Consider the following 25,404-nt stretch of genomic DNA (forward strand, 5'->3'; position numbering starts at 1 on the left):
ATAAACCTTAAGGAAAAAAAAAAACTAGCATAATACATAAAGATGGGCATTATCTCATGCTAAAGGGACAGCTAAACAAGATGGCATAACCATAATAAATATCTATGCTCCAAATGAAAGAGCTGCAACATATATAAAGCAAACACTAATAGATTTGAAGAAAGAAACAGACAAATCTACAATAATAATGGGTGATTTAAATACACCACTTTCAATGATGGATAGAACACTCAACAAAGACACAGAGGAACTAAACAAAACAATTAGCCAATTGGATCTCATAGATGTGTAAAGAGCATTGAATCCAACAACAGCATAATACACATTCTTTTCCAGTTCACATGGAACATTATGCAGCATTGACCATGTGGTAAAACACAAAAGAAACCTCCATAGATTTATAAACATCAAAATATTACAGAGCATTTGCTCAGAAGACAATGCTATAAAATTAGAAATCAACAATAGGAAGACCAAGGAAATAAAGTCAAATACTTGGAAACTGAATAACACCCTGCTGAAAACCAACTGGGTAGTAGAAGAAATAAAAAGTGAATTCACAAAATTCCTAGAAAAAAAAAAATGAGAATGAAACACAACATATCATAATCGTTGTGACATGGCAAAAGCAGTGCTAGGAGGGCAGTTTATTGCGATAAATGCACACAACCAAAAAGAACAAAGACTCAAAATCAACACAGTAACACTACATCTTCAACAACTAGAAACAGACCGGCAGAGTAAACCTATAGTCAACAGAAGAAAGGAAATAATAAAGATTAGAGCAGAAACAAAGGAAATAGAAAACAGAAGAACTATAGAAAAAACCAACAGGACAAGAATTCTTTGAAAGAATGAATATAACTGACATCACTGGCAAACCTAATAAAAGAAAAGAGGGAAAAGACACAAATAACATGCATTAGAAACCACATGCGTGATGTCACAACAGAACCAATAGAAATAAAAAGGATAATAACAGATTATTATGAAGAATTGTACTCCAATAAATTTGAAAACCTAGAGGTGATGGATACATTTTTTTTTTTTTTTTTGCAAAGCACAACCTACCCAAACTTACACAGAGGAATGTAGAAAACTATAACAAAGAAAGAAATGACCAGGTCTTTAAAAAACTCCCAACCAAAGCAAGTCCAGGTACAGATGGCTTCACTGGTGAGTTTCACCAAGCATTTAGGGAACAGCTGTCACCAATTCTACTCAAATTATTCCAGAATATAGAAGAGGATGGAAAACTCCGTAATATAGTCTAATGAAGCAAAAATAACACTCATACCAAAACCAGGGAAGGACATCACTAAGAAAGAAAATTACAGACCAAAATCCCTCATTAACATAGATGCAAAAATTCTGAACAAAATCCTAGCCATCAGAATTCAACAACACATCAAAAAAGTAATACATCATGACCAAGTGGGATTCATACCAGGGTTGCAAGGATAGTTCAACATTAGAAAAACCATCAATATAATCCTCCACCATATAAATAAGAAAACAGAAAAGACCCACATGATCATATTGATTGATGCAGAAAAGGCATTTGACAAAATCCAACATCCATTCCTGATAGAATAACACTCAACAAAATAGGAATTGTACAGAAATTCCTGAATATAATTAAGAGCATACATACAAAACCAACAGCTGATATCTCTCCCAATGGAGAGAAACTGAAAACCTTCCCTTTGTGAACAGCAACCAGACAAGGATGCCCTTTATCACAATTCCTATTCAATATTGTGCTGGAAGTCTTAGCAAGAGCTATAAGGCAAGACAGGGAAATTAAGGCATCCAAACTGGCGAAGAGGAAGTAAAATTCTCTCTATTTGCAGATGATATGATCCTATACATACTAAACCACAAAGATCTGCTGGAACTCACTGGAAGATTCAGCAATGTGGCAGGGTACAAGGACAACATACAAAAATCAGTTGGACTCCTCTATACATTGGATTCCTCTATACTAATAATGACAACACTGAAAAGGAAATTAGGAAAGCAATATCATTTACAATAGCCACCCAAATGCTAAAATATTTAGGATTAAATGTAACCAGAGAAACAAAGGACTTATACAAAGAAGACAACAAAATCCAACTACTACAAGAAACTAAAAGAGACTTACAAAAATGGAAGAATATACCATGTTCCTGGATAGGACTTAACATTGTGAAAATTTCATTACTACCCAAAACAATCTACACATAACACAATCCCAATCCAGATTCCAACAACATTCTTCGAAGAGATGGAAAAAACAATTACAAACTTTATATGGAAAGAAAAGAGACCCAGGAAAAGCAAAATACTGCTTAAGATGAAGAACAAAGTTGGAAGCCTCTCACTCCCTGATTTCAAATTTTACTACACTGCTACAGTGGTCAAAACAGCTTGGTACTGCTACAATGAAAGATACATAGATCAATGGAACAGAATTGACAATCCAGAAATTAACCCATTCACATAGAGCCAACTGATCTTTGACTAAGGGCCAAAGTATACTGAGTGGGGAAGACATAATCTCTTCAATATATGGTGCTGGCATACTGGAAATCCATATGCAAAAGACTGAAATAAATCTTTACCTCACACCACATACAAATACCAACTCAGCATGGATTAAAGATCTAAATGTGACTCCCAGAATTTTAAAGGTCATCAATGAAATAACAGGGACAAATTTAAGGGCCTTAATACAAGAAAGATGAGGCTTTCTACTCCCGTAAAGATTTACACCCTCGCAAACCTTGTACAGGGTCGCTATGGGTCGGAACCGACTCGATGGCACTTAACAACAACAACAATACAAGGCACACACAGACTATTGTGAAAATTACACAAACAAAAGAAGACAAAATAGATGATTGGGACATTCTAAAAATTAGAAACTTATGTGCATCAAAGGATTTCACCAAAAGAGAAAACCCACAAAAGGGAAAACCTACAAAGGGAACCCACAGAATGGGAAAAAATCTTTTGCAATGACTTATCAGACAAATTTCTATTATCTATAAGATACAACAAAAGGAGCTCTAGTAGTGTAGTGGCTACAAATTGGGCTGCGAACCACAGGGTCAGCAGTTCGAAACTACCAGCTGTTCTGTGGGAGAAAGATGAGGCTTTCTGCTCCCATAAAGATTTATAGCCTTGGAAACCTGTACAGGGTCACTATGAGTCGGAACCAACTCCGCAGCACATAACAACAACAAATAAGATGCTACAACACCTCTACAAGAAAACGACAAATAAACCAATATAAAAAAGGGCACAGGACATGAACAGACACTTCAACAAGGAAGACATCTGGGCAGCCAACAAACACGTGAACAAATGTTCATGATCATTAGCCGTTGTTGTTGTTGTTGTTAAGTGCTGTTGAGTCAATTCCGACCCATAGAGACCATGTATAGGGTTTTCGAGGAGCTGCTGGTGAGCTTGAACTGCCGACCTTGCAGTTCAAATAGCTTTGCACTCTGGCACATTAACCCACAATGCCACACCAGGACTCCCATTAGCCATTGTTGTTGTTGTTGTTAAGTCAACTCCAACCCATAGTGACCCTGTATAGGGTTTCCAAGAAGCAGCTGGTGAGCTTGAACCGCCAACCTTGCAGTTCAAATGGCTTTGCAGTCTGGCGCATTAACCCACAGCACCAGACCATTAGAGGGAGGCAGATGAAAAAAAAAAAAATCAGATATCATCTCACACCAGCAATAACAGCAAAGTTTAAAAATGCACAGGACAATAAATGCTGGCGAGGATGTGGAGAGACTGGTACCCTCCTACATTGCTGGTGGGAATGCAAAATGGTCCAACCACTCTGGAAAACAGTATGGCGTTTCTTCAGAAAGTTGGAAATAGAAATACCATATGATCCAGCAATTCCTCTACTTGGTATATATATATATATATATCCACAAGAAACACAAGCCATAACACAAGTAGATATATGCATAACGATCTTCACAGCAGCACTATTCACAATAGCAAAAAGATGGAAACAGCCTAACTGCCCATCAATGGAAAAATGGATAAGCAAACTTTGGTAAATATACACAATGGAATATTATGCTACCTTGAAGAATAACAAGGAAGCTGTAAGCCACCGCATAACATGGATGAACCTTGAGGACATTATGCTGAGTGAAATTAGTCAGTCACAAAAGGACAAATAATGCATAAGACCATTATTGTAAAAGCTTAAGAAAAGCTACTCATACTAAAAAGAAAAACAAAATTTTTTAATTCTTTGTTGGTTACTGGCAGGGGTGGGGTGTGAGGGTTCGGAGAGGTCGAGGGAGACAATGGTAGAACACACACAAGTAGGGAGCAGATACTTCATAGTTCGGGTGTTGGGGAGGGCAATACACAAGCAGGGGGAGGGGATGGAAGAAGAAGGTAGATAGGCTAACACTGAGACAGGCGTACATGGGCTAAATGGAACAGAAGTAAATAGTGATGCATGCTCAATCTTGGAACAACAGGGCTCTGTGATAGAGGAATAGCCTGAAGAGGGGAAATAATACTAAGATGCTTGACTGTCATATGAATATCGGTTTTTCTTGCCTACTATTGCAAAGTAGAAACGAGCGTGGGACAGCAAGGAATGTCAGGAGACATGATTACAGAAAGTGTGTAAGCCCATCATCAGCCTATGACTGATTGAAACACCTAGAGGGGTTCTACAACTTGCCCAGTGAAAGACCTCTTGCAGAGCCTTTGCAGTGTATAGGACCTTAGGTGGAATCCTAAGCCCCATATATCCAGAACCTTCTGAGGTGGGACATTCCCACCAGAAAGGACAAAGAGACCTGCCTGGAACAGCTAGAGTGACAGAAGACACATCTTCAAAGAAAGATCAGCAGGAAAAATCCAAAACAAAAATGGCAGCATAATTGGGTACTACAAGAATAAGCAAGTTGTTCGGTGGGAAACCATCAAGGCAAGCAATCAAGTCCCTTCAGAACAAACCCCCTCCAAGACTGAAACTCAAAGGGAACACATGAGCAGTCATGTAAGCTTGCTAGCAACCGCATTGTTCTACTGGTGAGTGGAAGAAGGGGAAAGGCAACAACGAAGAAATGGGCAGCCGGTCAACCATGTTCCATATACTACTGTTGACCTGGAGATGAGAGAGAGAAGAGGAAGGGCTGGTTGGCCCAAACTGTGGTGAGACCTGGGGGCACCTGAGCCCATGGACAAGGACATAGCCACAGAGGGCTATAGCTGAGAGTGAAGCATCTAGCTGATATGAAGTGAGGGGAGACACACAAGAACACCCAAACTACAGACAGTACCCATTTGACTTAGCCATGATGGCTTGATAATCAGAATTTGACTAGAGGAAGATTAAAAAAAAAAAAAAAAGTTTTGATAAAGGAAATAAGGGTAAATTGCTACAATTTGATGAACTTGACCTAGACTCATAGAGGTAGTAGCTCAAAATACCAACATAGAGGGAAGACGTCTTCACATCAAGTATCAATGCTATTCCCTGTGTATACAGTGTAGATAGGGGCAGGCAACTTAGACACTGTCTACCTAAAATGAGGGGGCAATAAAGGCATGAAATGACTGGCTTACAAGGTTTCAAGAGGGAGTTTAGTTTAAGAGTGTGCGGGGGAAGATAAGAGTCCCCACTGAATAGTTTTCACTTGGCTAGACGGATCTGAAGAAAAGTGATGGGATTAAGATTCTTATGATTCAACAGTGAGTAACTGTTATCATGACTAATCGCAACTGTCACAACTATAAATGTTTATAAGAAAAATGGGGGAGTAGTTAATCTTACAGTCCAGAAACAGAGGACCCTAGAATCATCAAGGAAGAAGAGCACAAGTGGAATGTGGGACCTTATCCAAGGAAGCAGTGACAACAGAGATGGAAGCAGAGATGAGGACATGGAGAGGGAGCAGCTGAGACCACTATATTCATGGAAAGAGAGGGATTGAGAGCTGGCGGTCAGGAGGCAGACTTGCATAATGTGCCCTTTGGTGGTTTAAATCATTATATATGCTTGAGTGCCCCCCCCCCAAAAAAAGAGCTAAAATAAATAGAAATATTGTTAATTGATGGTAGTTGGAGGGGATTATAATTATTATAATGAACAAAGTATATGTTTTGTTGAATGTAAAACTGATTATCTGCCCTGTAAACTTTCACTCAATTCACAATAAAAATTTAAAAACAAAAAGAAAGGACAAGTAACCCAGTTTAAAAAAAGGCACAGGACGTGAACAAACACTTCATCAAGGAAGGCACTCAGGTAGTCAACAAACATATGAAGAAAAGTTGACAACCACTAGCTATTTGAGAGATACAAATCAAAACAACAATGAGATATCATCTCACACCAGCAATAATAGCAAAGATCAAAAAAACAGAGGAGAATAAATGCTGGCAAGAATGCAGAGAGACTGGGATGCTCCTGCATTGCTGGTGAGATTGCAAAATGGTCTAGCCACTCTGGGAAGCAATTATAGCACTTCCTCAGAAGGCTGGAAATAGGAATACCTTATGATCCAGCAATTCTTCTACTTGGTATTTACCCACAAGAAATACAAGCCATAATACGAGTAGATACATGCACACTAATGTTCATAGCAGCACTATCCACAATAGAATAAAGATGGAGACAGCTTAAGTGCCCATTAATGGAAGAATGGATAAACAAACTTTGGTAAATAAACACAATGGAATATTATGCTACCTTGGAAAATAAAAATGAGCTGCAAACCACTGCATAACATGAATGAACCTCAAGGACATTGTTGTCGTTAAATGCAGTCCAATCAATTCTGATCCATAGCAACCCTGTATAGAGTGAATGGTGAGTCTGAACCACTGACCTTGCGATTTAAATGACGTTGCAGTCTGGTGCATTAATCACTGCACCAAAAATTAGTCACAAAAGAACAAATATTACATAAGACCATTATTGTAAGAGCTTAAGAAAAGATACACATACTAAAAGAAAAAAAAAATTATTTGTTGGTTATCAAGGGTGAAAGGGAGGGGACAACAGAACATAGGTTAGGGGATATACACATCACAGTTTCACCACTGGGGATGGCAATAAACAAGGAAGGGAAGGGTAATACAAAAGAGGGTGGCGGGAGACTGAAGGACAAGGTAGACAGGGGAACACTTAGGTTTGTATGGGCTAAATGGGAAAGAGGTATGTATGTGATTTATGCTCAACTTTGGAACAACAGGGCTCAGTGATACAGGGATCAAAGCATAGTCTGAATGGTTAAAAGAGGGAAATAATGTTAAGATGCTTGACTGGCTTATGGATATTGATTTCCCTTGCCTACTATTGTAAAATAGACACTTGAGTTGGATAGAAAGGAGCATTAGGAAACATGATTACAGAACACTTGTAAGTCCATCTTCAGCCTGTAACTGACTGGAATACCTAAAAGAGGTTCTAGAACTTGCCAAGTGAAATAGGTTTCTTGTGGAAATTTAGTAGTGTATAGCTAGGATGCGTAGTGGCTACGAATTGGGCTGCGAACCTTAAGGTCAGCGGTTCGAAACTACCAGCCGCTCCGCGGGAGAAAGATGAGGCTTTCTACTCCCGTAAAGATTTACACCCTCGGAAACCCTGTACAGGGTCGCTATGGGTCAGAACCAACTCGACGGCACTTAACAACAAGAATAGATAGGACCTTAGGTGGAATTCTGCATCCCATTCAGGACCTTCTGAGGTGGGCATACAGACCAGCCCATAGAGGCTAGAGGAACAAAAGATGCTTCCGGAAAGAAAGACCAGCAGGAAAAATGATTATCAATCTGCTTGGCTATTACAAGAAAAAGCAAGCTGTTCACCAGAGGACCATCAAAGCAAGCAGTCAAGTTCCTTTAGGACAAACCCCCTCAGAGACAGAAACTCAAAGGGAACAAACAAGCAGTCATGTAAACTCACCATGTAAGCTCAACGTGGTGACCATGCTGGTCTATATATGGGTGGAAGTCAGTGAAAGGAAAAATATGGGAGTGAGTTTGACCACATTCAATAGACTTCCTGTTGACCTTGAGATAAGAAAGAGAAGAGTAAGGGCTGGTTTGTTCAAAGTCTGGGGAGACTTGGGAACTCCTGAGTCTATGGACACTGACCTAGCCAGAGCTGAGAGTGAAGTGTCCAGCTGATATGAAGTGAGGAGTGATGTACAAGAACAGCCCAACCTGCAGATAGTACCCATTTAACATAGCTGATGGCTTAATGACCAGAGCTCGACTAGAGGAAGATAAAGAAATTTGACAAAGGAAGCAAATGTAACTTGCTACAATTTTATGAACTTGACCTATACTTATGGATGCAGTAGCTCAAAATACCAACCGAGAGAGAAAGAGTCTTCACATGAAGTATCAAGCCTGTCCACTCGGTATAGGGTTGCTTGTTGTTGTTGTTAGGTGCCATCAAGTTGGTACCAACTCATAGTGACCCTATATACAACAGAATGAAACACTGCCCAGTCCTGGGCCAACCTCACAATTGTGGCAGCGCTTGAGCCCATTGATGATGCCACTTTGCCAAACCATCTTGCTGGGAGTCCTCCTCTTTGTCTCTGACCCTCCACCTTACCAAACATGATATCCTTCTCCAGCGACTGGTCTCTCCTGACAATATGGCTGAAGTATGAAAGACAAAGTTTGGCCATCCTGGCCTCCAAGGAGCACTCTGGCTACATGCACTTCTTCTAACACAAATCTGTGGGTTCTTTTGGCAGTCCATGGCACATTCAATATTCTCCTCCAACACCATAACTCAAAAGCATCAATTTTTCTACGGTCTTCCTTATTCACTGTCCAGCTTTCGCATGCAGATGAAGCTATTGAAAATACCATGGCTTGGGTCAGGCACACCTTAATCCTTCAACACTTTACAAAGGTCTTGTGCAGCAGATATGCCTAATGCAATACATCATTTCATTTCTTGACTGCTGCTTCCATGAGTGTTGATAGTTGATCGAAGAAGAATGAAATCCTTGACAACTTCAATCTTTTCTCCATTAATAAGAATGTTATTTATTGGTCCAGTGGTGAAGATTTTTGTTTTCTTTACACTGAGATACAATCCATATCGAAGACTGTGGTCTTTGATCTTCAACAGTATTTTAAATCCTCACTTTCAGCAAGCAAGGTTGTATCATCTGCATATCACATGCTGTTAATGAGTCATCCGCCAATCCTGATGCCACATTTTTCTTCATATAACCCAGCTTCTCAGATTATTTGCTCATACAGGCTGAATAGGTATGGTGAAAGACTACAACCCTGTCGCACACCTTTCTTAATTTTAAGCCATTCAGTATTCTCATGTTCTGTTCGAACAACTGCCTCTTGGTCCATGTACAGATTCCTCAAGAGCCCAATTATGTGTTACAGAATGCTCATACTTCGCAATGTTGTCCACAGCTTGTCATGAGCTGCACAATCGAAAGCCTTTGCATAATCAAGAAAGCACAGGTAAACATCTTTCTGGTATTGTCTGCTTTCATAGCCAAGATCCATCAGATATCAGCAACGATATCCCTCATTGCTCATCCTCTTCAGAATCCAGCTTGAACCTCTGGAAATTCTCTGTATTATAGGGTTGCTAGGGAAGGGCAAATTAGACATTGGCTACCTAAACCGGGGTGGCAATAAAGGCATGAATTGACTAGCTTACAAGTTTACAAGAGGGAGTTTAGAGTGTGAGTGGAAAGGTAGATTCCCTATTGAATAGTTTTCATCCTGTCTGTATGGGTCTGGTGAAAGGAGAAGGGGATAAGATTCTTTTGATTCAATAGTAAATAATTGTTTTTTGTTGTTGTTTTAAGTTTTTATTGTGAATTGAGTGATAGCTTACATGAGAGAACATCAGTTTTACACTCATCCTATTGTTTTTCATTTCATTACAATGATTACATGCATCATCATTCAACAATATTTGCTTCTATTCCCTTTTTTTTTTTTGGATGTACACAAAAACACTCAGGAAGATACAATCATTCAAACAACCAATGGGCATACCCTGCCCCCTGGCCGCCAGCACACAGCCCCTCTCCCTCCATGAGTCTAGAGTTCCCAGCCGCTCCATCTCTCCATGTCATCATCTCTGCCATCGCCACATCTCTGTGCCGTCACCACACTCTGTTCCTGCTCTTCTCCCTTGATAGTCCCAAGGTCCTCTGCTCCTGGACTACAAGATCAAGCACTTTCCCCTTTTTGCTACAAAGCCTCTACCTTTACAGTTGCAACAATCGCAGTCATGATAACAATTACTTACTATTGAGTCATAAGAGTCTTATCTCCATCTCCTTTGACCAGCCCCGTCTAGACAGGAGATAGGATGAACACCACTCAGTTGAGATTCTACCTTAACCCCGCACACACTTTTACTGCAGCTTATACATTCCTAGTTCCAACTACTGCATCAGTGAAGGTCTTGCTATGATTTCACTTGGTCACCTCAATGATTACCACGCTGATTATATTTTCCATTTTCCATGGTGTGGCACTATGGGCTAATGCATCAGACTGCAAAGTTGTTTGAACTGCAAAGTCAGTGGTTCAAGCTCACCAGCTGCTCCTTGGAAACCCTATACAGGGTTACTATGGGTTAGAATTGACTTGACGGCACTTAACAACAACAAAATAATAGAAATGGTCAAATAGTGGGCTGGAGGATTAAACTCCCTCTTGAAAACTTGTAAGCCAGTAACTTTGTGCCTTTATAGACCACCCACGTTCCCATTTTAGGTAGCCAATGACTAAGTTGCCCATCTGTATCAACCCTGTGTACAGAGGGGATGGGAATGATCCTTGCTGTGAAGATTCCTTCTCTCTTGGTTGGTATTTTAAGCTACTACATCCAAAATATAGGTCAAGTTCTTCAAATTATAGCAATTTACATTTGTTTCATCAAAACATTTATTATTATTATTTTTTTAAATCTTCCTTTAGTTGACTTCTGATCATCCAACCACTGAAGCTAGGTCATTTGGGCAACAGTGAGTAATTGTTATCATGACTAATTTCAATTATCATAACTGTAAAGGCAGAAATGTGTAACATAAAGTGGGGAGTAGTTAATCTTACATTTCAGGAACAGAAGACCCTAGGACCATCTAGAAAGAAGAGCATTAGCAGAACGTGGGACCCTAACCAGAAAAGCAGTGACACCAGAAGTGGAGACAGAGGTGATGGCATGGAGAGACAGCAGCTCCTGAGGACTCTTGACTCATGGAAAGAGAAAGGCTGTGTGCTGGCAACCAGGAGGCTGGCTTGCAGAATGTGCCCTTCTGTTGTTTAAATGATAATTGTTATTGTGTACACTGTTTTTGTGTATTTAAAAAAAAAAAACCCAGAATGAATAGAAGTAAATACTGTTAAATAACGATGCATGGAGGGGGTTGTAATCATTGCAATGAAACAAAATACAACAGGATGAGTGTAAAAGCAATGTTCTCCCATGTAAACTATCACTCAATTCACAATAAAAACTTTCAAAGAAAAGAATGACCTGCAGAAAAAAAAGCAAACTGTCTGAAGTTTAAGCAAGCTATTTACTTTGGAGGCATCAAGGCAAGAAATGTCCACCCATCAGAGAACACACTTTAAGAGTCCTGGTGTGGCACTGCAGGTTAATGAGCTGGACTGCAAGGTTGATTTGAACTGCAGGTCAGTGGTTCATGCTCACCAGCCACTCCTTGGAAACCCTATAAATGGTTGCTATGAGTCAGAACAAACTTAACTGAACTTAAAGGGAGAAGAAGTGAGGGAAATGCAGCATTGAAGAGTTTGGCCATGTTCCACTGACACCCATTGACTCTGAGATGAAAGTGAGAAGAAGACAGACTGACTGGTCTGAAATTTAAGGAGATATGTGAACTCCTGAGCTCATGGGCACTGCCCTAACTAACCCCTGGGGTTTAACGCTGAGAATGAAACAGCCAACTGATTTGAAGTGCAAGGAGGTGTAAATGAACTTCCAAACTTGCAACTAGTACCATCTGACCTAGCTTGGATGGCTAGCTGACGAAAACTAGACCAGATGTTTGATACTGTGAACAAATGTAAATTGCTACAATTTGATGAACTGGGTTTTTGCTTATAGATGCAGTTGCTCAAAATTCCAACTGGAAAGGAAAGATTTTTCTTATCAAGGAATAAGCTTGTTTTCTCATAGTACTGGTTTGACAAATACAGGTAATCGGATATCAAAAATAGGGGTGAGGTGGGGTGGGGTGGGGCAAAAGCTTCAAGTGCCAGGCTTACAAGCTTTCATTGTTGTTGTTGTTATGTGCCATGGAGTCGGTTCCGACTCATAGCGACCCTACACAGGGTGTCCGAGGCTGTAAATCTTTACGGGAGCAGACTGCCTCATCTTTCTCCCGCGGGACCGCTGGTAGTTTTGAACTGCTGATCTTGTGGCTCGCAGCCCAATTCATAACCACTACACTACCAGAGCCCCTCACAAGCTTTCATAAGTGTGCTTAATTTCAAAATGAGGAGGTAAGGTAGAATCCTCATTGAGTAGTTGTCCTCTATTCCAGATGGATCTGGTGAAAGGGGATGGGGGATGTGGTGATAGGATTTTATGATTCATTTGTGAGTCATTTTTTGCAGGATTAGTTATGATTCTCACAACTGTAACTGTAGGAGATGTGTAAGTAAAAGAGGGAAGTAGTTAATATTTCAACACAGAAATAGACAATCCCATGACCATCAAGAAAGAAAAGCATGAGTAGAGTGTGAGATGCCTACCTAGAAAAGCAGCAACAGGAGATGGTGGCAGAGGTGGTGGCATGGATAGACAGAGCAGCTGTGGACTCTAGGCTCATGAATGAGTAAGGCTGTATGCTTGCCAGCAGTAGGCTACCTTGCAGAATGTGCCCTTTGGACATTTAAAGTAATAAATATTTTATGTATACAAATATTTTTGCTTTGTTCATTTGTGAAATAAAAGATATAAATTGGGAGCCACAGGGAGAAAGCTGCTATTGCAGCAACTGCTATTGCAGGAAGGGAATTGTTATCATTGAGATGAAACTAAGTGGGCAATTTGTTAAATGTATAGCTAATGATCCAGTCAATAAACCTTCACTCAATTCACAATAAGTTAAAAAGATAAACTTCTTGGGGGGCGGGGGGAAGGAAGATATGGGTGTCATAAAAAAATAATCACCATAACCTTTTGAAATAAATAAATCATTTGTCTTGCAGAAATCTATCATTCATTCTCCAGCATCATTTCTGTCACCAAGTCCAAGTTTTCCAACTACTGGACCCTCCTCTTCGCTCCCTACTTTTGCATTCCAATCACCAGTAATGAGCAATACATCTTGATTGCATGTTTGATCTATTTCAGATTAAAGAAGTTTGTAGAAGTCTTCTATTTCATCTTCACTGGCTTTAGTGGTTGGTGCATAAATATGAATAATAGTGTATTAACTGGGCTTCCCTGTAGGCGCATGGACATTATCCTATCACTTACAGCACTGTACCTCATGACTGATCTGGATATGTTCATTTTGACAATGAACTCAACACCATTCCTCTTCAATCTCTTTGATATCTCAAGCGAGTAAAGTTTTGCTCAAGGTAATACAGAAACGGCTACAATCATACATTGACAGAGAACTTCCAGAGGTTCAAGCTGGATTCAGAAGAGGCCGTGGAATGAGAGATATCACTGCAGATGTCTTATGGATCTTGGCTGAAAGCAGAGAATATCAGAAGGATGTTTACCTATGCTTTATTGACTATGCGAAGGCTTTCGATTGTGTGGATCATGACAAGCTATGGACAACATTGAAAAGTATCAGTATTCCTGAACACTTAATTGTACTTCTGAGAAATCTGTACCTGGACCAAGAGGCAGTTGTTCGAACAGAGCATGGAAACACTGAATGTTTTAAAATTGGGAAAGGTGTGTGACAGGGTTGTGTTCTTTCACCATTCTTCTTCAATATGCATGCTAAGCAAATAATACGAGAAGCTGGGTTCTATGAAGGAAAACGCGGCGTCAGGATTGGAGGAAGACTTATTAACAACCTGAGATATGCAGATGATACAACCTTGCTTGCTGAAAGTGAAAAGGACTTAAAATATTTACTGATGAAGATCAAAGAGCACAGCCTTACGTATGGATTACAACTCAATGTAAAGAAAACAAAAATCCTCACCACTGGACCAATAAACAGCATTCTTATCAATGGAGAAGAGATTGAAGTTGTCAAGGACTTCATTCTTCTTGGATCAACTATCAACACCGCGGAAGCAGCAGTCAAGAGATCAGACGACGTATTGCATTGGGCAAATCTGCTGCACAGGAACTTTTTAAAGTATTGAAGAGCAGAGATGTCAGCTTGAGGACTAAGGTGTGCCTGACCCAAGCCATGGTATTTTCAATAACCTCATATGGGTGCGAAAGCTGGACAGTGAATAAGGAAGATTGTAGAAGAATTGAGATGCCTTTGAGTTGTGGTGTTGGAGGAGAATACTGAAAGTGCCATGGAAATAACCAATAGATCTGTTTTGGAAGAAGTGCAACCAGAGTGCTCCTTGGAGACCAAGATGGCTAGGCTTCGTCTCTTATACTTTGGACACATTGTCCGGAGAGAACAGTCACTGGAGAAGGATGACATGCTGGGTAAGGTGGAGGGTCAGAGGAAGACCCCCAACGAGATGGATCAGCCATGTGACATCATTGATGGCGTCAAGTGTGGCGGAGGTAGTGAGGTTGGCCCAGGATTGGACATTGCTTCATTCTGCTGTGCATGGGGTTGCTATGAGTTGGTTCCAACTCGATGGCACCTGACAACAACAACAACATAACCTTTTGATTCCTTATATGGCACTGTGGGTTAATGAGCTAGACCACAAAATTGGTTTGAACTGCAAGGTCAGCGGTTCAAGCTCACTGCACCTCAGAAATGCTATACAGGGTTGCTATGGGTCGGAACCGACTCGACAGCACTTAACAACAATATAACTTTTTGAGCCAAATGACTCTTTGTTTTGAATTTAACTAGTCCAGTAGATCCTCTGGGAATCCACTACTTGGATTGGACCTTTTTTTTTTTTGAAGGCACCCCAACAAGACAAGTGTTACTGAGAAAACTTGTCTGCAGGCATCCACTGATCACCGAGAAATGTTTAAACACATTTTGATTGCACATATGAACTGGAACCCTAGTAGCAATACTCTTGGACTTACCCTTGTATTTTAGAACATTCACCAACAATGTTTCTAAAAATGTTAATGGATGCAAAGAGGCAACAGACTATGAAGACAGAGACCCTACTTGTTCATTGGGTATCCTCAACAATATAGCTATTGCACAGTGGGCACTCAATGTATGTGTTTTAATGAGTACTCAGTGCCACTAGATAGCTTAAAATTTAAAGGAATCCATCACCCTGAACCTACACAGAGGAAGAGAGAATAAAAAACAGGTGGTCATGAGTTTTACTCAAAAATTTGCTATTCTACATAAATACACCACTTCCTTCTTTCTTCTGTCCTCCTTGAACACAACAAAATGAATATAGAAATAGGAAAGGGCAGAGAGAGAGTGTGAGCTATATTGAAAGATTATTTTACAATTAAAAAAGTGAATCCCTTAATATCTTCTTTTGGAGGAAGAAATAATCAATAGTTTTAAAGATGAAGGCTAAACTTCTGGATATCAAAAACTTCTTTATAAATATTAATGAAACATCTATACATGATACTCATTACTCTTCATATCTTCATCTACCCTATGCCACTAAAGAAATGGTACCATTTACACATGACAGATATGAGAAATTGAAGCACAAACAAGGTAAAGTAATTTAAAGTGATAGAATTTATGATTGAAAGAGACTTTAACAATCATCTGGATTCACCACTGCCTGAATAGGGACATTGGTAAACTGCTTGCATAAGGTTAGAAAGAAAGTTTTAAGTAAATCTGAGACTACAAGACACGTGCCCATGCTTTTCATACTGAGTCCTATAACTTACTAGAAAATACTACATGTTTCTGTTTGTGAAATATTTGGAAAGCTAACACTACTTGTTATTCTTTTACCTACTGGAAAATTTGAATCTGTTTTGTAGGTATCTCACCATATTAGTGTAAAAATGTATGTATTGTAAAGTAGAAGTTTTGTAGCAAAAAGGGGGGAGTGGTTGATTTTATAGTACAGGAACAGAGGACCCTGGGACCAACAAGGGAGAAGAGCAGAAGCAGAGTGTGGAACCCTACCCAGAGAAGCAGCAACACCAGAGATGGAGGCAGAGATGATGACATGGAGAGATAGAACAGCTGAGGACTCTAGGTTCATGGAGGGAGATGGGCTGTGTGCTGGTGGCTGAGGGGCAGGCTTACAGGGTGTGCTGTTTGGTTGTTTGAATGATTGTATATTCCTGAGTGTTTTGGTGTACATCAAAAAACAAACAAACAACAGAGGGAATAGAAGCAAATACTGCTGAGTGATGATGCATAGAGGGGATTGTAATTATTGCAATAAAACAAAACACGATGACTGTAAAACTGATGTTCTCCCATGTAAGTTATCACTCAATTCACAATAAAAACTTAAAAGAAGTATATACGACACACATGGATACATATATACATTCTATATATACTATAACTATGATATTAACACACAAACACACATATATAATATAAATACATAAATATTATAAGTCTTACTTAGAAATTGCCATATATACAGATATGTTCTGACCAAATTAAAACAAGTAAACAAAAACAAAAGCATTGAGTCATGAAAAATCATTAAAATTTTTCACTGTCTTCAGATAAAACAAAATTTCAAATTCATTCTATTAATATTTTGATCTGCCAAAGTAGTATTTTATACTCTAAAAGTTGAAAATTGAACAGGATTCCACGATTTTCATAAATATTATATTTATATAGTCACATTAATCAGTGAAGAAAATAGGCTTTGAAGTATTAATTTGCCAAGCTAGTACATCATAGAGCTAGTGACCAAGAGATACTTTTCAGAAATCTTGTAATATTAATCAACTACATCAAATTACTTTCTTTAAAATCAACTTGTGGCTGTTTACTACCTTAAAATGACAAGCAGACAACAATTTATACTATGATTTCATTTCCCATAATTTTTTATAATATTAATTACTTCAAGAAAAGAGAGTAAAATAAATTCCAGTGTTTTATTTTTCTATATATGCATGCATCAATAATGACACAGTATTATTTTACATATTTTAAACTATATATAAATGTATGCAGAATCTACACCTTTCTTTTAAACTCAGTAATACATATCTGAAATTATTCATATCAATACATATAGGTCTAGTTCATTTAAAATGTTTTATAGTATTTCACTGTCACTCAATCAAATTTCTTTATTATCCTTTTGTGAGACCTGACAATAGATCCCAATTTTTACTATTAAAAACAACAACACAAAGAACACATTATATAAATCTCTTTGTACACATATGCAAGAATTAGTCAAGAACCCTAGATAATTGCTGGGTTATAAGTGCTTGTGAGTTTTTAATAAATTCTGAAACAAATATATAGATATACATTTTGAAACACATAGAGCAAGATGATACAAGGATCAAGATGATACAAGGAGAATTTTTTTAAATTACTGGAAAAATTTCATTCTCTTTTAATTAGATTTTTCTATAGCCATCTGAAACCCCTTCATATGTGCTTTAAGAATAATTATAAAAGTTAATTAATCTCTGAAAAAATTTAGCATGTTACAGCTTTAATTTATTGTTTATTTTACATTTAATATTTTGAAGCAAGTTAAATATTTACCGAGGTATCTATTATATGAAAAAAGGATAGAAGTTACTGATTCTTTGCTTACTTTTTGGAAGTAACAACTTACCATACGATTCCTTGAGCTCCTGAGCCAATAGGTTTTAAATTCTGGTATCTCTTCAGGACTGTGAATGTAGAATCTCCAATCTCTATACTATAAAAATTGCTATCACGTTTGAGTCTGCTCATGGTAGCAAGTAATCAATATGATGGCTTCATCCAAAAATTCACTAAGGAACTGAAAAATGGAACAAAATGTGATATTTATAAAATGAACTTATTTAATCTTAAAGTCTTTTCAAAACACCTCATTGATAGCAATGTGAATTAATTAAAAAGTATTGCTACAAAATCTATTAAGATATAAAAACAATCAGAAAAATGTATAAAATAATATGAAGAAAGTCTAAAATTCATGTGGGACATAAAGAGGAATAGCGTACTGGTGACTGGAATTCAAGACAGGGAAGAGACAAAACCACAGACAAGATATTCAAAGAGATGCAAGGAAGAAAATTTCCTACACATTTCCTAACATCATGAAAGATAATCAATCACGAAGCTGAACAAATCCCAGTCAGAACAGATTCAAAGAGATAATCACTAAGACACCATAATCAAACTCTCCAAAATCAAAGAAAATAAAAGAATAGAATCCTGAAAGCAGCTGGGGACAAAATGATACTTATAAAGGATAACCATTAAGATTAAGCTCTAATTTCTCAGCAGAAACCAAGCAGGTAAGAAGGCAATAACAGACACATACAAAACTCTAGAAGTAAAAAACCTGCCAACTAAAAATCATGTACCCACCAAACCTATGCATCAAACACAATGGTGAAATTAAAACATTTCCAGATAAACAGAAATTAAAGGACTTTGTAAAACTCAAACCAACTCTCCAAAATATCCTAAAGGGAGTTCTTTGGACTGAGAACCAACAACAGCAGACAACAAACATACTGACCACCCAGAATTCAGTCCATATATGGAAGTGTCCAGAGAAGAACAAAACTACAAGACTGAAAATAGGGAATCTATGATGACAGTCTAAGATGAGGGCAGCTACAAAGCAAAGGGATGGAAAAGTATAGTTACAGAGTGTCAGGTGGTGAGGAGGTCAGAAAGAGTTCAAAATAAAACAGAGTTTTAAAATGAGGAAAAACTAATAAAGTACAGGGTAATCTCAAAGAAACTTAATACACCTTCACATCAAATCAAGAAAAGTAAAATTCATAAAGATCTTATAAACATAAACACTCTGAAGATATTGACAAGAAAAAGCACAAAGAAAATTAATTCAGCACAAGAGAGAATGCAAAACAAACAAAACAGCACCGCACATGCAAAAAAAAACAACAAAATGAATGCAATCAATTCATCTGTCTCAACTACACTGAACATAAATGGATTACAAGTGTTGGTTAAGAGACAGATAGTAGCAGAAAAGGTAAGAAAACAGGACTCTTCAAGAGACAGACCTTACATACAATTACAAAAATAAATAAAAAATCAAAGGATAGAAATTAATATATCAAGCCAACTACAATTTAAAAAACAAGCAGGAGTGACAATACTAGTTGCTGATAAAATACACTTTAAGACAAAAACCTAAATAAGAGACAAAATACATTATCAAATGGTTAAAAGGTCAATTGGAAAAGAGGACATAAGCCATAATAAATACGCTTCCAATAAAAGAGACTCAAAATACATAAAAACTAAACCCTAAGGAGCTCTGGTAGCGTAGTGGTTACAAATCGGGCTGTGAAGCACAAGGTCAGCAGCTCGAAACTACCAGTTGCTCTGCGGGAGAAAGATGACGCTTTCTGCTCCCATAAAGATTTACAGCCTTGGAAACCCTGTCCAGGGGGCGCTATGGGTCGGAACCGACGCGACGGCACTTAACAAACAACAATAGAATTGAAGAAATGGACAACTCTACAATAATATGGGACGTTTTAATATGCTACCTTCAAAAGGGGATAGAACTAGAAAGAAACTCAACAAAGACACAGAAGAATTAAACAACTTAATCAACCAGCTTGGCCTCAAAGATTTGTACAGAGCATTCAACCCAACAACTTTTCCAGTGCACATGAAACATTCTCCAGAATCAACCATGTGTTAGGCCAAAAAGCAAGTTTCAATCAATTAAAAAACATCAATGATACAAAGAATCTTCTCCAATCACAATGCTATTAGAAATCAGCAATATGAAGATCAAGGAAATAAAACCAAATACATGCAAATGGAATATAACACCCTGGTTAAAGCTAGTGGGTAATAGATTAAAGAAAAAGTGAAATAAAAAAAATCCTAGAAATAAATGAGAATGAAACCACATCATACCCAAACCTGTGGGACACAGCAAAAGCACTGCTGAAAGGACAATTTGTGGCAGCAAACACACACAGCCAAAAAAGAAGAACCACATCTTCTTAGAACAAGACCAGAAAAGCAAGCATACAGTCATGAGAAGAAAAGAAATAAAAAGATTACAATAGAAATAAATGAAACAGAAAATATCAACAAGAAACTGGTTCTTTGAAAGGATTAAATATAAAATTGACAAACCATTGGCAAATCTAACATTAAAAAGGGAGAGCTAAGGAGGTAAAAAAGGGTAACAACAAAACCAAGGAGGGAAAAAAGGGTAACAACAGAACACTATGAAGACTTGTATTCCAAAAAGTTTTTAAATCTAGAGGAAATGGATACATTTTTAGAAAAACATGACCTACTTAAATTTACAGAGTGAAACAGAAAACTTGAACACACCTATTATTGATCATGTCATGAAAACACTTCCAATGAAAAAAGTCCAGGCCCATATAGGTTAGCTTATGAATTTTACCAAACATTCAGAGACCCGCTGACACCAATTTTACTCAAACTATCCCAGAGTATAGGAAAAGATGGAAAACTTCTTAATACATTGTATGTAGCAAGCATATCTCACACCAAAACCAGGAAAGGACATCACTAAAAAAGAAAATTATAGACCAATATCCCTAATGAACACAGATGGAAAACTTCTCAACAAAATTTTAGCAAACAGAATTCAATAATGTATCAAAAAACTAAAACATCATGAACAAGTGGGATTCATACCAGATATGCAAGGATGGTTCAATGTTAGAACAAAAACCAACATAATTAAGTAGAAAAAATTTTAAAGGATATCAACTGATGCAGAAAAAGTATGACAAAATTCAACATCCATTTTTGATAGAAACAACATTCAACAAAGTAGAAAATGAAGGGAAAATTTTCAAGACAATTAAGAACATACATACAAATCCAAGGAGTCCTGGTGTGGCGCTGAAAGTTAATGCTCTGGACCGCAAGGTCAGTTTGAATTGCAAGTTCAGTGGTTCAAACTCACCAGCTGCTCCTTGGAAACCCTATACAGGGTCACTATGAATCAAAACAAATTCAATATCACTTAAAAACAACATACAAATCCAAAAGCCAGAATTATTCTAAATGGAGAGACACTGGAGGCAATCCCTTTCCCAACAGGAACTAGACAAAGATGCCTTTTTTCACTACTCCTATTCAATGTTGTGTTGGAAGTCATCGCCAGAGCTATAAAGCATTATAAGGAAATTAACGGCACCCAAATCGGCAAAGAAGAAGTAAAATTCTATTTGCAGATGATATAATCTTATACATAGAAAATCCAAAAGACTCAGTAAGAAAATTATTAGAACTCATTGAAGGATTCAGCAAAGTGGTAGGGTAAAAGAAGAACATACATAAATAGCTGGATTCCGCTATACTAATAAAGGCGGTTCTGAAAAGGAAATTAGGAAAATAATACCATTTACATGGCAAAGTAATACCAAAAGATGGAACAGTTAGGAATAAATCTAACTAAAGAAACAACAGAACTATACAAAGAAAACTACAAAACACTACTACAAGACATGTGCCCATTTTTAAATTGAATTGTTGGTGTTTTTCTTGATTAGGCATTGTAGTTTACTATAGATGTTAGCCCTTTTCTGATATGTCAATACAAAAATGTTTTCCAGACTAAGTTTCTAATTTTTTTGGCGGGCACAGTCATCTATTTGTCTTCCACTGCTTGTGTGTTCTTTTGTAATGTTTGACAGTATATGTATGCCATATATTAGAGGCCCTAAATTAGTTCCTAGCTTTTCATTAATAATATTTCTAGTTCTATGTTTCATGCTTAGGTTTTTAATTCATTTTGAGCTTGTTTTTGTACATATGATGTGAGATATGGGTTTTGTTTCATTCTCTTGTAAACCGATTTCTAGTTTTGCCAATATCATTTGTTGAAAAGACTTCCCCAATTAATGTAGTCAGTTTGATTTCTTTTTTTTCCATCTGGCAAGGTCCATGTATATAGTCGTCTGTTATGCTGTATAAAGAAGGTATTTGACATGAAAATCATTGATTTTGCAGAGTTCTATCATGCGTTCTCCAGCATCATTTCTATCACCAAGGCCATATTTTCCAACTACTGATCCTTCCTGTTTGCTCCTAACCTTTGCATTCAATCCACCAGTAATGATCAATATCTCTTGATTGCACGTTTGATCAATTTCAGATTGTAGGTGTTGGTAGCATTCTTCTATTTCATCCCACAACTCTTCTGGTCTTTGGTCTTTAGTATTTAATATAACAAATCTGTTCTTCAGATGATCTCTAAATTCAGGGGGGATATATTCAAGGTCATATTTTGGCTCTCGTGGGCTTGTTTTCATTTTCTTCAGCTTCATTTGAATATTTCTTAAGAAATGAGTTTGTATGATACAAATGTGAATTTTTCTTAGCTTTAAAATTAAAATTAAAGCAACTTTTGGATATTTAGGGAAATAATATATTTTTATAAAACGGATTACATGTTTTTATTGAATTGTCATTGATAAAACTGGTGCTACTTTCTAACCAGTAGCCATAATTTGGGTGCAGCTGAATGGCCTGAACAAACTTTCTGGGGGTGGGGGGGAGGCTTGTTTTGTTTTGTATTGTGAATTGAGTGAAGGTTTACAAAGAAGATCATTAGCTTTACATTCAACAAATTACAAATTTTTTTCATCTCAATGAGTGCAATCCAATTCTTGAAACAAAAGTTTTCCAATGCCTTCCTGCAAATCTTATTTCCATTCCGCCCTTCTTTCCAGCATTCTTTTGATTTTGGATGATTGACCAATTCATTGTAAGCATATCTTTCTAGTGTTGTTGTATATCCCCTTCCCCACCCCACATAGACCTCTATACTGAATTCTTCCCTATATGCCTGCCTACTGCTTGGCTGAAAATTGGGCTATGAGGGTGAGTTCTGTTCCAAAGCTGAAGGGTGGTTGAGAGCCATAGTCTCAGTTCTTCCAGTTTCTTCCTGACCAGCAAGCTTGGTCTTTTATTATAATTTTGAGTTTTATTCCACATTTTCTCCAACTCTGTCAGGGATCTTCTAATGTGATCCTTTTCAGAGCAGTAGGTACTGGTAGCCAAGATTCATGTAGTTCTGGTCTCAGGGTTGTGGTGATTGATTTTTACATATTGCATTGGTCCAATGGAATAGCTGAGTTCAACCATCTTCAAATTTTCATTACTCTTCTTTCTCCCCTGCGTGGAGATATCAGTAATTGCATCTTAGATGGCCATTCATGAACTATTAAGACACCAGTCACTGCTCAGGAATGAAGGATGTAGAACACTGTGCTTGTGGACTATATTGTGGCAATTGACCATAGTGACCCCTGAGACTATGGTTCTGAGCCCCAGGCCCTGTAACTCATTCCCTTAAAATAACTATCTAAGCCCTTCCCATGCTACCCAGAGAAGGGTCCATATGGTGGTGTTCTGGGTTCCTGTCGTAACTTAGAGGGGAAACTTTCACAATGTCCAGAGCCCTTGATGTCCTTCAAATGAAGAAGGAGGATGTTCTCAAAGTCCTTGCAGCAGGAACCCACTTAGGTGGCACCAACCTTGGCTTCCAAATGGAACAGTACATCCACAAAAGGAAAAGTGATGGCATCTACATCATAAACCTGAAGAGGACCTGGGAGAAGCTTCTGTTGGCAGGTAGGCCACTCTTGCCATTGAAAACCCAGCTGATGTCAGTGTCATATCCTCCAGGAATACCTGCCAGCGAACTATGCTGAAGTTTGCTGCTGCCACTGGAGCCACTCTTACTGCTGGGCACCACTCCAGGAACCTTCATGAATCAGATCCAGGCAGCCTTCTGGGAGCCACTGCTTCTGGTGGTTACTGATCCCAGGGCTGACCACCAACCTCTCACAGAAGCATCTTATGTTAACTTGCCCACCATCCCTTTGTGCAACACAGATTCTCCTCTGCACTATGTGGATATTGCCATCCCATGTAACAACAAGGGAGCTCATTCAGTGGGTCTGATGTGGTGGATGCTGGCTCGGGAAGTTCTGTGCATGTGTGGCAACACCTCCCGGGAACACCCATGGAAAGTCATGTCGGAAGAGCAGGCCGCTTCTAAAAGGGCTGTGACCAAGGAAGACTTTCAGGGTGAATGGACTGTGCCTGCTCCTGAATTCACTGCTGCTCAGTCGGAGACTGGTCTGAAGGTATGCAAGTGCCCTCTGTGCCCTTTCAGCAGTTCCCTAATGAAGACTGGAGCGCTTAGTCTGCAACTGAAGACTAGTCCACAGCCCCCACTGCTCAGACTACTGAGTGGGTAGGAACAACCAGAGTGTCTGTTCTTTCAGTCTCTTAGAAAATGGAAATAAGGTTGATGGAAAAGAAACATCAGTTTCTACAGAAAGGAAAAAACAAAAAATACTACCTAAGGACTTCCAGCCTGATGGCAGAATAAACAAGAGGGTCCGTGCAGAGTCTCATATGGAAAACCAAGCAAGCTGGATTGGGGGATTGTCCCAGAACTTTGAACTGCATCTGAATTCCAGGATCAGCAATTTTGGTACTTACTGATGGAAAAATTTGAAGTAGTGGCAATAAGGAGAGGTGGGTTTCAGCCTTTGTAGAGAACAGAGAGTAGGGGCAGAAGCGAGTTTGCTCCGAGTGCAGAGACAGTGGTGTGTGGGTCTTTTTCTTGTTGTCACGCCCTCTCTGTCTGGTCTGGGGATCTCCACATGAGTGGGAGCTCACCCCTAGGAAAAGTCGAGCACTGCACGCACAACATTTGCTACACGTTGAATGATTAGTAGTGACCTCCAAAGTTGCCCAGAGGATGGATGTCAGGGATCCAAAGGATGCCGAAGGCTTAAGACTAGAATTTTGCATTCTCTTTTTTTTTTTAATTCTGTCCACTAGGTGGTGCCAAACAATTACTTATTTTTTCCAAGATTTTTTTTTTTTTTCTTTCTTGATTTTATTTTAGGTCATTATTTTATTTTATTTTATTGGGTCTCATATAAATATCCTTGGTGAGTTTTTATGACGTTTGACTTAGGGACTTAGTCCTGAACTTGGTCTTTCTCCTGCTTCTGTGGGTGTTTCTAATCATGCCTCATCTAACAAGAGACAAAATGCAAGCTACATTTGCACTCTGCAAAACCCAACAAAAAGCCAAGAGCCAATACCAGCT

General features: G+C 38.4%; 1 protein-coding gene and 1 pseudogene across 5 annotated transcripts in view; one reads left to right on the forward strand and one right to left on the reverse strand.

Moving 5' to 3' along the window:
* MAPK8 (mitogen-activated protein kinase 8) overlaps nucleotides 1-18,094 on the reverse strand; it is a 135,855-nt gene extending 117,761 nt beyond the window's left edge. For 2 of the 5 annotated variants that reach the window (XM_006874609.1, XM_006874610.1), the window contains exon 1: nucleotides 17,911-18,094. In XM_006874609.1, coding sequence (XP_006874671.1) covers nucleotides 17,911-18,032 — 122 coding nt within the window. In that variant the 5' untranslated portion in view covers nucleotides 18,033-18,094. The remainder of the gene's footprint in view (nucleotides 1-17,910) is intronic. The other 3 variants (XM_006874611.1, XM_006874608.1, XM_006874612.1) reach the window with 3 other exon arrangements.
* Nucleotides 18,095-23,722: 5,628 nt separating this feature from the next.
* Nucleotides 23,723-24,573, forward strand: LOC102813247 (annotated as a pseudogene).
* Nucleotides 24,574-25,404: the final 831 nt, after the last annotated feature.

The sequence above is a fragment of the Chrysochloris asiatica genome, unplaced genomic scaffold (assembly GCF_000296735.1).
Source record: "Chrysochloris asiatica unplaced genomic scaffold, ChrAsi1.0 scaffold00289, whole genome shotgun sequence".
Lineage (NCBI taxonomy): Eukaryota > Metazoa > Chordata > Mammalia > Afrosoricida > Chrysochloridae > Chrysochloris > Chrysochloris asiatica.